This window comes from Choloepus didactylus, chromosome 4, assembly GCF_015220235.1.
Source record: "Choloepus didactylus isolate mChoDid1 chromosome 4, mChoDid1.pri, whole genome shotgun sequence".
NCBI lineage: Eukaryota > Metazoa > Chordata > Mammalia > Pilosa > Megalonychidae > Choloepus > Choloepus didactylus.
Window position 1 is genome coordinate 34,646,139 of NC_051310.1, and position 13,299 is coordinate 34,659,437.

At 51.8% G+C, this 13,299-nt stretch overlaps 1 protein-coding gene across 2 annotated transcripts in view; it reads right to left on the reverse strand.

Annotated features, from left to right (window-relative positions):
- Window positions 1–2,570: 2,570 nt before the first annotated feature.
- The window catches only part of JDP2 (Jun dimerization protein 2), a 40,588-nt gene continuing 29,859 nt past the window's right edge, over window positions 2,571–13,299 (reverse strand). For both annotated transcript variants that reach the window (XM_037832263.1, XM_037832265.1), the window contains exons 3-4: window positions 10,571–10,675; window positions 2,571–3,708 (exon numbers count right to left, since the gene is read on the reverse strand). In XM_037832263.1, coding sequence (XP_037688191.1) covers window positions 3,523–3,708; window positions 10,571–10,675 — 291 coding nt within the window. In that variant the 3' untranslated portion in view covers window positions 2,571–3,522. The remainder of the gene's footprint in view (window positions 3,709–10,570; window positions 10,676–13,299) is intronic.

The window sequence follows — 13,299 nt, forward strand, 5'->3', positions numbered from 1 at the left end:
ACTAAGCTTTAGCCTTACTGGATACCGCCAAATTGCAATTTCCATCCCACTGGCAGTGTATGCAAGCCCTTTTAATCCATCTCCTGACCCAAGCATATTAATTTCTGCCCTTTCGATTGCTAATGGGTTTTGTCCTTCTCGGGCCAAGGTCACACACATCCACTCAGTGGATACTCAGGAGGGTGCCCTGAGACTCAGGGAGGGGACGACCAGCCCAGCATAGCTGGTTGTGGCCAATCTGAAGCCAGACCCAGGAATCTTGGTTCCCAGACGCTCATCACCCCATGGAGACTGGGTAACTGGCCAGAACACAAGCTCTGCAGCTCACCTTTGGAGAATAAGACATTCAAATAATTTTTACTGTATTAAATGTCAACCATCCATGCTAAGAGAGGGAAAAATAACTAGCATTTTCTGGAGCTTTATATTTCACAAAACACTTTCCCATCCATTCCTCATTTGATGCTGACAACAATCTCATAGAAAAGACTTGGGTTATTACTGTTTCCCCAATTTATAAATAGGACAGTGAGGCCCATAGCTAGCAAGTGGCAGATGGGACTCTGAAACTATTTGCCCTAAAGTATGTCTTGGAGATGGATGTCTGAGAGCTGGGAATTCTTGGTATCTACTGTGAACCCCCACTGGTCCTTGTCAACTTTCCTGGCCCCCTGCACAAGTTGTCCTGGCAACTGAGGTCCCTCTATAAATATGGAGTATTAGCTTTTATATACCTAGAATCAGGCTGTGCAATATATCCCAGCTGTGCCACCTGACATGTCTGTGACCTTGGTCAAGTTGCTTCCTCTGTGCCTTAGTTTTCTCATCTGTCACCTGGGGATGATAGCACCTACCTCCCAGCAGGTGTTTGGACTGACCGGGTAACACATGTCAAGTGCCAGCAAACAGACAACGCTGAGACTTTAACTCATGAGGAAGACACATGGGGGCGTGACAGAAGTCGCTGATTCTGGGGGGACAGCCCATGCACAGAGGCTAAGGGGGACTTGCTTCTGGAGATGCCAGCTTGCAGCACCCAATCACGGGACCAGAGGAACCAGAGCCAGTGGCAGGCAGTGGTCCTGCGGGTACTTCTGCCAGGTCACCTGAATGAACTTTGAAAGTCCACGCCCTCATTTTTCTCATGGTAAAGAACTATCGGCCGATGGTTTACTGTGTGCTTGCCACAGCTGAGGGTAGCTGACCCAGCTGTGCTCTGAAGGCAGGGCTCAGAGGGGAGTCCATACCAGGTGTGCTCAGTGGAGGGAAACTGGGCAAGTGAGTAAGAGGCTAAAGGCACAAACAACCAAGTCTCCATTTCCGTCTGTTCCAGAAGGCCTCGTTCCCAATTGAGGAACTGCTGTCCTTGACACAAAGCCTCATCAACAACTACTCATCTAGCCCCGGTGATGGAGGAGACAAAACCACGGATTAGAAGGTATGAGAGTCATGCTCAACTCCCGGTTCTACCTCTTCTCAGCAGGGTGAGCGTTAACTCTTGTAAGCCCCAGTCTGCACAGCTATAACATGGAGCTAAAAGCAACCTACCTCACCTTCCTTACAGAACCGTAATATCAAACAACATCACACATTCAAAGTGTCCTGCGAACCGTCAGTGCCAAGTTAATGGCGGTTACCGTGTGTCACGCTGAGCTGTTCGTGCTCTCTGGGGCAGGTTTCCCAGCTGTGGTGAGAAGTGGGTGAGTCGTCCTGGGTCAGGCACACATTTGTCAGATAGCTGGTTTGCTCCCTGATCATGGGACAGACTGGAACTCTATCCAGCCTGCCCAGGAACTAAATCTGTAACTGCGGCCTCACAGGTTTCCTGTTCCATTTGAGTGAGACATTCAACCACAGGGACAGATGCACAGTCAGCTGGCGATGGGGGGAGGAGTCATGGGCCTTTGGAGGCAGAGTTCCAGCTCCACCTCTGCCCTTGTCAGCTGGTGACCTTGGGAAAGCCTCTGACCCTCTCCGAAAATCAGTGAAGTTGCTGGTAAAATGCCTATTTCCGATAATGCCTATTTCATGCTGCTGTGAAGGGTAACTGTAACCATACATAATGAGACCTCAACAAATGGTAGCTGCAAATTTAATCTCCCTGGGCCTCTAATTCCCCTTCTGTGAAATGGGGACAACTGCTGCTCCCTGGCAAGGCTGCTGCTAAGATGAAATGAGGCAGTGTATGGAGCAAGCACAGGATCTGACTCATGACTGTAAGCAATATGGAGGCAGGACCTAGTTCTGTTCGATTCTCCAGTGGATGCTCAGTACCCTGTACACACGTGTAGGCACTCAGCAAACGTGTGACGAGAATGAACGAAGTCAGTACTCTCAGGTGGTAACTATTTCTTTAACTTCTTTGAGCCTCAGCTTCCTCCTCCGTGAAATGAGCATATCAATACTTACCTGGGAGTGGCTTGTTGTGAAAACTAAAAGCTTCAGCAGATGCTCCAAAAAGGTCTCTGGACAACTGCAGACCCCTGAAACATGCACACTGCCCTCCATTCTCCAGGCAGACAACCACAGGAGGCCAGCAGGTGTAAGCAGGGTAGTAAGAGTAACGTTTACTGAGCGATACAGGACTGAGTACTATGGAAGGGTTTACAAGGATGGAAATGCACCCCCACCCCACCCCGGCCACCCCGACACCCAGATACTACAGTACTTAGGAGGTTACACACAACGGCCATAACTGGTGGATATCTGTTCGTAACAAACCAACCATAGCATATTATACTGTATCACATCAAGTGATATAGAAATTCATATAGATATTGCGCGTATAAAATCTTCTTTGTTTGTAAAAAATATTAAAAAAAAAAAAAAGAAAGTATAAAAAAAAAAACACATGTGCATTTGAAAGCACTGCCAGGAACAGCCGGTCTGTAAAACATTCGAGTGAGTATGTGCTTTGGAAGGGCGCCCGCGCCTCAGTGCCCACAGCAAACGCCAGCAGGGTCGGCGAGGGGTGCGCCCCCAGGGCTGCGGCCTCCCCGGCAGGGCAGGGCAGGGCTGGACCGAGGTGGGCCCCCGCATCACAGCCCTCTCCAGGTCCGGGGTTCAGGGCTGGGGCAGCGGACTGCAGTTCACTCTGAGTTCCATCCCCAGCCCTCTTTTTGGTTCCGACACCTGGCTCTTCCTGGGTGCTGGGGGTGGGGGGTCCTTTGGGTGGGTGCCCGGCAGGGAGGCAGGAGGAGTGCCCAGGGCTGCCTGGTCGGGCGCGTCCGTCGGCCCTGGCGCCCCGTCCTGCCTCCTCGAGCTGGGCCCCAGGCAGGCCAGCCCCACCCACAGGTCTGCTTTGGTCTCAGCGCTTGGTCCCTCTGGGTGTCCTCAGCCTGCTCTTCCCTGGGTAGGGGGGGGCGCGGATCTGAGTTTCACAAAAAAAGCCTGGCCGGTGCTGGCTGTGCTGAGCCTCGTTGCAAAGTTTTTCACGGATCAAGGAAGGGCCCTCCAGACCTCTCCTCCTCCCTCTTCATACCTCCTCCCCTTCCTCCTCCTCCTCCTCCTCCCAGCCCATGGTCACTTCTTCTCGAGCTGCTCCAGCAGCGGGTTGCCTTCTGACTCGGGTGTCTTGACGCTGTCAGTCCGGACGATGCAGGTGGGACGGTGCCGGTTCAGCATCAGGATGAGCTGCTGTCGCTCCTGCTTCAGCTCCTCGATCTGAGTCTTCAGTTCTGCGTTCATGAGTTCCAGCCGCTCAGATTCCTGTACGCAAACACACACAGACAGCTTTATGCTCCCACCGGGGACTGGCTCTGGGGTGAGGTGCCACCTGTGGGCGGGCTGGCATTTCCCTGTTTTCTGTCTGCTAGGTTCTTACTGGAGGAAGCACAGACACTGCTATTGAGCCCTGTGTGAACCAACCCTCTGCGGACAGTGCCCGACAGACCTGTGACACTGGCCTTTGTCACCAGTGGGATGAGCCCAGGTTACGTCCTGGGACCAGCCCTGCTCAGCTCCCACCACTCTCCCCTCATTCAATCCACTCCAGACAAAGGGGCCTCCTCACTGCTCCTCAGATATGCCAGGCTCTCTCTTGCCCCAGGGCCTTTGCACAAGAAACAACAAGTGAGAGAAGAATAGAAGAAAAGAATCTAAAGCAGGTCCATGGAGGTCCCCGGAGGGGTTCTGGGAGCCCACAGATGGCAGTACAATGGTAAAGTGCTTTGACATGTGATAAATGCATGCTGGGGATATTTTGGCCTGTGGGGTCAAGAAACCCAGTGTGGTCATGTAATTCCTCTTAAAACATGCACTTCCTGCTATTAGGCTATAATTATTTAAACAGCCTCTCCTTTATCCCCTGTATTCTAGCAGATTTGCCCACTGGGAGGCAATCGACAGCCATCCTTTTGGATCCAAAATGAGGTTTCAAACAGACCTCATATGAAACTTCCAATGAATTGCCAGCTCACAGCATGAGGCTCCAAGGAAAGGAAAGGATGCCGGGGACTTCATTTGGGAGAACGGGGGTTTATATATTCATAGCATGGATAGGTTGTGGGCATATCAATTTAAGGCTCAAGAGTCAAAAGAGTAAAATAGAAAAGCATCTGAAAGATTTTTCTTGGACTGCATCTAAAAACTCAAAGTTTGAAAGAGGTGGATTTTATTCAGGGGCCAGCAAAGTTTTAGACCAGTGGCTCTCAATTATGGGGCAATTTTGTCCCCCTGGAGACATGTGGCAATGTCTAGAGCATCTTTGCTTGGGGACTGTTTCTGGCATCTAGTGGGTAGAGGCCAGGGGTGCCGCTAAACATCCCACAATGCACAGGACAGTCCCTCCATGACAAAGGATTATCCAGTCCGAAACGCCGATAGTGCCAAGGTTCAGAAACCTGTTTCAGACAAAAAGCAAGCTGTGCTTGGAGCTGCATGTCTGACAGCTGGATGGCTTGGGACTGGCCTGGGGTTAGGAGCTCACCCTTCCGCCTTGCGGGACATGGGCTGAGCAGCCCTCCGGGGCATGTGGGGCCCTTGGTGGGGCCCATGCTCATCCCAGTGGTTCTGTTTCCCTCACACCAGACAGTCTGACTAAAGCGTTCCCTGAGCTCATATCTGAGTCGGGAGCATGAGCACCCAGGAACTCAGAACCTCTGAGAAGCACAGTCTGCGTGACCTGATGCTGAGGGAACACATATGCCTCAAAAAGGAAAAAAGTGCTCAGGGGGAAAATATCAGAAAGCAGTGATGGTGATTGTCAGTCCAGTGAGCTGAGGCTGGTCCACTGTTCACAGAATTCCAAGGAAAGTCCATCCCTGAAAGCCAGGCGGACCCCACGTGAAACAATAGGAGTCCGTGCCCCTCTCAGCTGGGGACAGTCAGGTGTGAATCTTGGCCACCTGCTCACCGCGCTCCGTGTCTGACTAGCTGGATGACCTTGGGAACTTCTCACAAACCCCGACCGTCCAGTTTCCCCCAGCCAAAGGTCTCAGCAGCGTCTCCAAATTCTCCTGAGCCTCTCTGCCTCTAGCCGCCTCTGTTCAATCCATCCATGCATGAGTATTTGCTGAGGACGCTCTCTTGAAGCATCCAGTCCAGGGGGAAGAAGGAATCCTCACCGCAAGGCAGCACCTACTAAGTGCCCAGCCACTCAGAGTTTAGAAGACCTTCAAGGCTAAATGGCGGGGTCTGACCTCAGCCTGAAAAAACTAATTCTGGTTGGGTAGAGATCAGGGAAGGAATCTCAGGTAGGGAGATCTGAGTGAACAAGGACACAAATATGGGAAAGCTTAAGAGGCATGTAGGAGATAAAAAAAAAAAAAAAAATTCCAGTTTGACCGTAGCTCACTTTAGGATGTAAAGCTGGGAAGGTGGGTTTAGAAGCAGACTATAGCTCCGGACAAGCTCACAGGATTTAGACCCAAAATCTAGGGCAAGTTTCTTAACCTCTCTGAGCCACAGTTACCTCATCTGTAAAAAGGGGATTATCATGAGTTTCAAACGATAAATGAACTCACTTGGGAAAAGCACTTTGTAATTCAAATGGTTACGGAGGCTTAAGGATTTTCAACTTGAACCCCAAAGCAAGAGAATAGTCTGAAGGAGAAAGAGAGGGAGAAGAGGATAAAGAAGACAGGGAGGGAGGGGGGCTAGTAAGAATGAAGAGAGAGGAGGAAGTGAAGGAGAAATAGCAGTAGCATTCCCTGAGTACGCAGTAGGTACAGACGTGCTCCCCGTACTTCACACGCAGTCATTTCATCCTCACAGCAGCCTTTGGAAGTCGATACTATTACTGTCCCCAGTTTCCAGATGAGGCTGCTGTGGAGGACAAGTGTGGGTGTGGGAGCTGGGTCTGTCAGGGATGCCCCAGGGAGGGTCCGTGGAGGTGGTACAGAGGAGGAGCAGGTTGGAAAAGGGAGTCAGAGCAGCACCCTCACCGGGCAGCAGCACTGAAGGTGTAACACATGGGACTGACATTTTGAAAGAAGAATTGCCCAGACTTGGAGGAAGAAGGAGAAAGTCCCTGGCTGAAGGGTCCAAGGAACTGAGTCTGGGAGGGGCAGGGGAGCCTGAGCTCTGATTGTCTGGCGGCCAGAATCGAACTGTTTTTAGTTTTATTCCCTTCCATACTCAGAAAGCTACTGGGTTAGGGCTTCACATTTATTTATTGTATAAGTATAAATTGAGTTCGGAGGAATCTTCTTTTTTTAAAAACCATGATTGAGGAAGTGGTTTGTGGTTTTATAGCAGCTATTACCTGATTTGTTTCCTAATTAATTAAGGAGCATGGGCTAGGATCTTCACATGTTAATTAGGAAGTGAATAACTCTGCTTACATTTTTGTTTATCAGTTTGACTTCTGGTTGATATTTATTGCCCTAGAGAAAATGAAACCATTTGTCATCTTGGAATAGAATTAGCACTAGAGAGGGTTCTGCCTCCTACCCTGCACAGCAAAGACAATAGAAAAAAAATATAGCATGAGGAGCTGGGCCATCCGAATGCTCATCCTGGCTGTGTGACTTTGGCCAAATCACTTACCCTCTCTGGGCCTGGACTTCCTCCCAGAAAATAAGGTGATTGGTCCAGGGGACTGTGGGCATTAAGACTCCTGACTCTATTAAAAAAAGTTACCCTAATGCACTTAAAAGAGAATTCCACTGACATGCAATTTTCTGTACCAGTTGGGAAGCTGCCTGGTGTGTGGCCTTCAGAGCCTGCTGGGGTTCACATCCTGGCTCTGCCACTTGCTAGCTGTGCCACCATGGATGTGTTTCCCAGTTTCTCTGAGCCTGGGCAACCCGGATAGAGCACTGGGTAACAGAGGAGGCCCTGGGGTCCAGTCCTCACTCAGCCACTGTGGGACCTTGAGCAAATCCTTCATGCTTCAGGATCCTTGTCATTGGAATGGGGCTGCCCTGCCTCCTTCCAGAGCCACTGTAACCATCACAGAGAGTGGCTATGCAACGGACAAAGCACCAGGTGAGGGCGATGTTGTGCTATCACTGCCCAGAGGCCCGTGCTAGATGTGGAAGCTGCCACAGGGACCACCATAATAGAAGGGAGAGGCTTAGGGGCTGCTGCTCCAGACTGCAGATGGGAGGTACTTAAGGTAGACCCCTAGGGTCTGAAGGAAGAGTGGGATCCTGGCCCATCCAAACACCAGCCTCTGGCCCAGGCTTCAAGCCTCAGCTGCTCCAGGCAGGCCAGCCCGGAGATGCAGTAAGAATCTCCCAGGGGCCAAAGGAGGTGGGAGGGTGACTTTTTACATATCTATCTATCTACCTATCTACCTATCTACCTATCTATATCCCTTTGTACCTTTGAACCTTGTAAAAACCTATTAAAAAATAAATTATAAAAAACTCCCCCCAGGTCTGTGTGTAAGGACTGTCGACAGAGCCCTCTGCCCCAAGCCCCCCCAGCCACCCATGCCTCCCGCCCAACCTCTGCTTGCAAGACCAGAGAAGAGAAAGATGGGGGAATGAGGGGCAGCATGGGCTTGGCTCCTGACAGACCTGCCCAAATCCCCCTCCCAGACCGGAGGACACACCCTTCCCTTCGTCCTCACAGCTGCCATCTGTTCTCACCGGGACCACATGGACAGTCACGTAACTCATCTCCCTGCCCTGCTCTCACCACTCTAGTCCGTGCCCCACGCTGCAGCCAGAGGGCTCTTTTAAAGGCACGTCTCTCTCCTCCTGGAGCCCTTCAATGGCACTCTATAAAATTCATCATCCTAGTGGGGACACTTTTGGGAGTGAAAGAAGTGCTATTGATAATTAAGCCAGGGCAACAGACATGAACTGGGTCCGTCCCAGGCAACCTGGGACAGAGTCATCCTACATATTAAGGATCTGCTCCCTGCCCGCCTCTCCATTCTCCCACCTGTGCTCTAAACTCCAGTCATACTGACATTCTTTTCAGTTCCTTACAGCATTCCCTCTCTTGCCTCTGTCTTTGCTTGTGCTGTTCCTGGTATCCCTTGCATCCCTGACCTTCATCTTGCCAGCTCCTCCTCCTCCTTTATGCCTCAACTTAAGTATCTTGTCCTCAGCCTAGACAGGGAGAGCCCCCTGCTGCCCCCTGCCATAAGCTCACAGTTCCTGGGCTTGCCCAACATAACACTCAGCACACGCTACTCTTCCTCATTCCCATCTGCCACCCCCCTGCAGACATCAAGTCTGTTGTCCACCGGGCAGGGGGCAAGCGGCAGGCAGCACGCAGCAGGCATTTAGTGGGTGGGGGATGGATCAGCTAAAGAATGGATGAATCGCAGCTCCACCATTCGCTAGCTGCAAGACTTTGCACAAGGAACTTGACTTCTCTGGGCTAGAGGTCAATCTCTAAAATGGGGATAATAGATACTCATCTCGCTGGAATGTAATTAGGATTAAATGAGACGTGCAACGCCTGGCATGCCAGACGTTCTCGGTGCTACTGGAATGTGAAGAGCAGCTGGTGCTGTGTTTTGGGTATGGACCGTTTTCTGTGGCTGTGTGTGGCTGGTGTGCTGCTCACTGGGGCATGTCTTTCTCACTTGCTGACATGCCTCTGGAAGGCAAGGATCTGATGAGAAACATCTCTATTCCCTTCCTGGCTCTGCCCACAGCAGGCACTTGATGCTGACTGAAAATGAGGTGCATGACTATCCACCTCCCATAAGGGCCCATGTGAGACTTGTGTCTTAGAAACTTCTAGAAAACTTCAGCCTAGTGTTATAGGTACCACTCTCTCTTGGCTCACTTGGAAGTCCCACCTTCAATCACCACCCCCCGGCCTTTGATGCTCATTGCACGGAGGCATACACAGGTCTCCTGCTGTCTACACCCCTGAACTCAGAACTGCTCTCTGCTTGGTGCAAGCATGAGAGGGGACCCATGGACCACTTCCCAATGTCAGACCAACACCGAGACCAACCCCAGCCTTGTCTCTCCAGCCCCCCAGGGAGGGACATTGTCTGCTCTTCCCTGTGTAACCTCTAGAACACCTGGCACAGTGCTGGGTGTTTATTGCATGCTTAAAACTACTTGTTGAATCAATGAATGAACAAATGAAGGATGAATGAATGAATTAGAGCCAGTAGAGCAGAGTGTTAAGAACAAAGGCTTTGAACTTAGCCCAAGGCTTGACTTGGACACTGAGACCTGGGCAAGTTACCCGCACTGTGGCTCGGAGTTCACATCTATAGAAAGAGGATAACAGAGGTACCTACTTCATGTGGTTCCTATGAGAATAAATGAGCTAACATACATAAGGCACTTAGCACAGTGTCCAACTTTATAAATGTTAGCAACTATTGTTACTTATTGTAAATTACAGAATCGTGCCTGAACTATTATGTTATAAATATACATTATTACCATTATTATTTAGTAATGAAAAAATTGTTGGGGGAATGGGGGCTGGAGACTACTGGCTTGGTCATTTCCCTCATTCCCTTCTACCATTTTTTTGAGGCAGGGAAGGTCAAAGAGACACAACTCGGGAGAGAAAGAACAAACACCCTGCTTGGCACATTCCAAATGAAAGGGCCAGGATGAAAAGCCACAACTGCTGACATTTGCACGCAGGGCTGACCTCTGACCCCCGTGGAAAGCAGCAACAGCTGAGGGGGGTCACCTTCTGTGGGGCCAAGGGCCAGAACCACCTGCAGCTAAGGGAAGGAGCTTTTCTCTGGGCACAACTACCCAGGGCCAGGCTGTGCTGCACCCACTGCGCCCACGCACCCCATTCTCACCTTGCTGCATTAACACCCATGACGGCTGCTGAGCCACTGGGGCACTAAAATGGGTAGTGCTGTCCCAGGCCAAATGAGCCCATCAGCACCAAGCGTCTAACCTCAGCAGAGACCCTGGCTCCTCCTCCCTTTGCTGGGCTTCCAGGGGGCTGGGGCGGGGGACAGGGGGCAGGAATCACTGCAGGCTGCCTTGGCTGTGTTGGTTCAGGGAGGGGACTGGGACAGGAGGCAGGGAAGAGCAAAGGGGTGAGGTTGCCTGGGCAGCTGCCAGCAGGTACACACAGATTCTGCAGGCATCTGACGATGGCTCCTGGCCTAGAAGCCCACCAGCCCACCTCCAAGAAGGGGGCGAGCATCCCCGCCCCAACCAGCCGCCGCGCTCACCCGCTGCAGAAACTCCGTCCGCTCCTTCTTCTTGTTCCGGCATCGCGCAGCTGCGACTTTGTTCTTCTCCCGGCGCCTTTTCCTTCGCTCCTCTTCCTCGTCTAGCTGTGGGGGCAAAGAGCCACCGATTAGACATTCAGGCGGGCCTGGAGGATAAACTGACAGACTGATAGACAGATGGACAATCCCCCCTTCTGAACCCACATCCCGGCACCAGTTTCCAGGCCAACAGTTCCCAGGCACTTCCTTTAAAAATGCCTGGGACGTGGCCCAGCTCTCACCCTCTGCCTCCACCTCCTCTCCCCTCCCTGACTCCCCCTCCCCCTCCCCACTGTTGGGATTTTTAACCCTCACTGCTCCCCCACACCCAATATTCCTCTCTCTTGGTCCTTCCAAGCACACAGATCTGTCACCTCCTGCTGTTGAACAGTCTCCCCAGCCCCTTCCCTCAGGTTTTTTTTCCCTGCCCTTGCAGGTCCTTCCCCCAGGACACCCGCCTGAGAGAGAGATGGAAACCCTGGGGCTCACAGAAGGCCCCATAGGGAGCACAAGCTGGGTGGGGGTGGGGGTGGGGCCTCCTGAGTCTGCAGGCTTGCTCCTCCCCCAGGATACATTAGGAAATTCGCTGTGGGTGAAATAGGGCACGCAAAGTGATGAGAAAGAAACTCACAGCCTACCAACACCCACTTTGCATCAAGGTTGCAGTTATTACTGTTGCATTCGTAATAATAACAAAAAGACCTGCCGTTTGTTGCTGACTTGGCAAAATGCTTTAAACACACATCATTTAATACAAACAGTTTAATCCACATGATCAAAGTCTTCGAGGAAGGTGCTATCACCAACCCATTTTACACATGGTGAGACTGAGGCTCAACAGCTCAATCTGCCCAAAGTCATCCACCAACTAGGAAATGGCAGAACCAGGATTCGAACTTGAACTCTTCCAGCCTCAACATTTCTGCCGTTGACCACTGGGCTGCAGCCCATCAGGGTCACTTTGGTGTGGCACCTCTTGCCGTCCATTACCAAGCAGGGACACTCAGGGCCTGCTGGGCAGGGGACGGCCTGGAGTCAGAGGCCATTAGAGAAGTCATTGGATTGCCCTGAGCCTGCCAGCTCTCTCACTTCTTGAGCCAAAGGGTGACTGGTAGGCCAAGGCCTGGAACAAGGTCTCAGCCGAATGGGCTTTAGTCCAGGAAAATAAGCAGCCTCTCTCCACACACTCCCAGCATGCTCTAGGAGCTCAGGACAGAGGGCCCGGACCCGAGACCAGCACCCTGCCACGGGCACCGGTCCTGGCTGAGAAGCCCTCTTTCTCCTTCTCCACCACCTCCATGCTTCTCTCTGGCCCCTTCCCGCCCTGGCTGGGAGGCTGGCTGGAGAGGTGCCTGGTCAACACCACCACACCCAAGCACCACCCAGCCCCTTGGCCTCCTTTGAAACGGAACCAGAAGTGACAGCTCCTCTGGCTGACCTGCATCTGAGAAAACAGAAACCTGGACGAAATTGATTCTGCCCAACCTCAACCTCACCCCCGACGAGGCCAAGGTAACCGTGACAACAGGCAGAGGGAAGGAGCTGGAGGAAGTGGCTGGCAGTGCAATCTCCCCTCGGCCAGGAGGGTTTGCCCACAAACTGCCAAGGCGATGTGTGCAACCTGGGTGCCACTGGCCTCGCAGGGCCTCGGACCTCTCCCCGTGAGCAACCCCTGGGTTCTGGCAGAGCTGCTGTCTCCTAGGAGACAGAACCTCTTTCTTCCAAGAATGAGTTCCCCACCCCAACCCTTGCAAGGGCCTCATCTACCGAGTTTTTGGGAACAAATGGAAACTGCTTTAATATCAGATGCAAGAGACTCAAAGCCAGAAGGAAGTTTAAGAGAGTGAATGGGCCAGGCTGCTGCCCAGATCAGAGGCTGGCAAGGCTGGCTCCATCCACACTCTCCAGCCACATCAATCCCTCCTTCACCCACCACTCCAAACATCTCACCCAGCCCTGACTGAAATGACCTTCCTTTCCCACTTGGTAAATGTTTACTCAACCTTCAAGAGCAAATGTCACTTCTTCCAGGAAGGCTCCCCTGACTCCCAAGATAGAATTAACTGCTTTTCCTGTGCTGCTACAGCACTCTGAACATGATAATTCTATGGGTGTGTAGGTACCTGTCTTCTCTGCTAATCTGGGGGTAAGAAACCTGAGCATCCCCAGCACCTAGCAGAGACCATGGCACTTAGTAAGGATGCAACAAATGTCAGTTGGATGAATGAACGAATGAAGAATATCCAGCAAAAGATGCCATAGGCTAGCATTCTTTAATTATAAAAGCTACTTATCATCCATGTTAGCAAATACATAGCCCTTTCCCCACTGCTTCAAAGGCACCTCCTCCAATAGGCAGGGCCAATTCTTTCTGTCTGCAGGAGGCCAGCCACACCTGGGGACTGGGTCCTTCCTCCCCCAGAAGTCCATTGGCCAAAGGCAGCTTCTAGATCCTGGGGCACAGGCCCCTGCTAGTTGTGGCAGGTCTGCAGGAATCCTGAGCAGGCCCAGAAACAATCCACGGTCAACACCAGCTTCCAGGCCTGCCCCCAGGCTTTTCCTCCACTTATGCCCCATCTTGCATGATATCCCCCAATAAGCCTAAAAGTGTCCCCAAAGACTCCATCACCACACCTTCCCATTGAAACTGCACTGCAGGGCTTCACAGCAGTTAAGGCCAAATCGCCCCT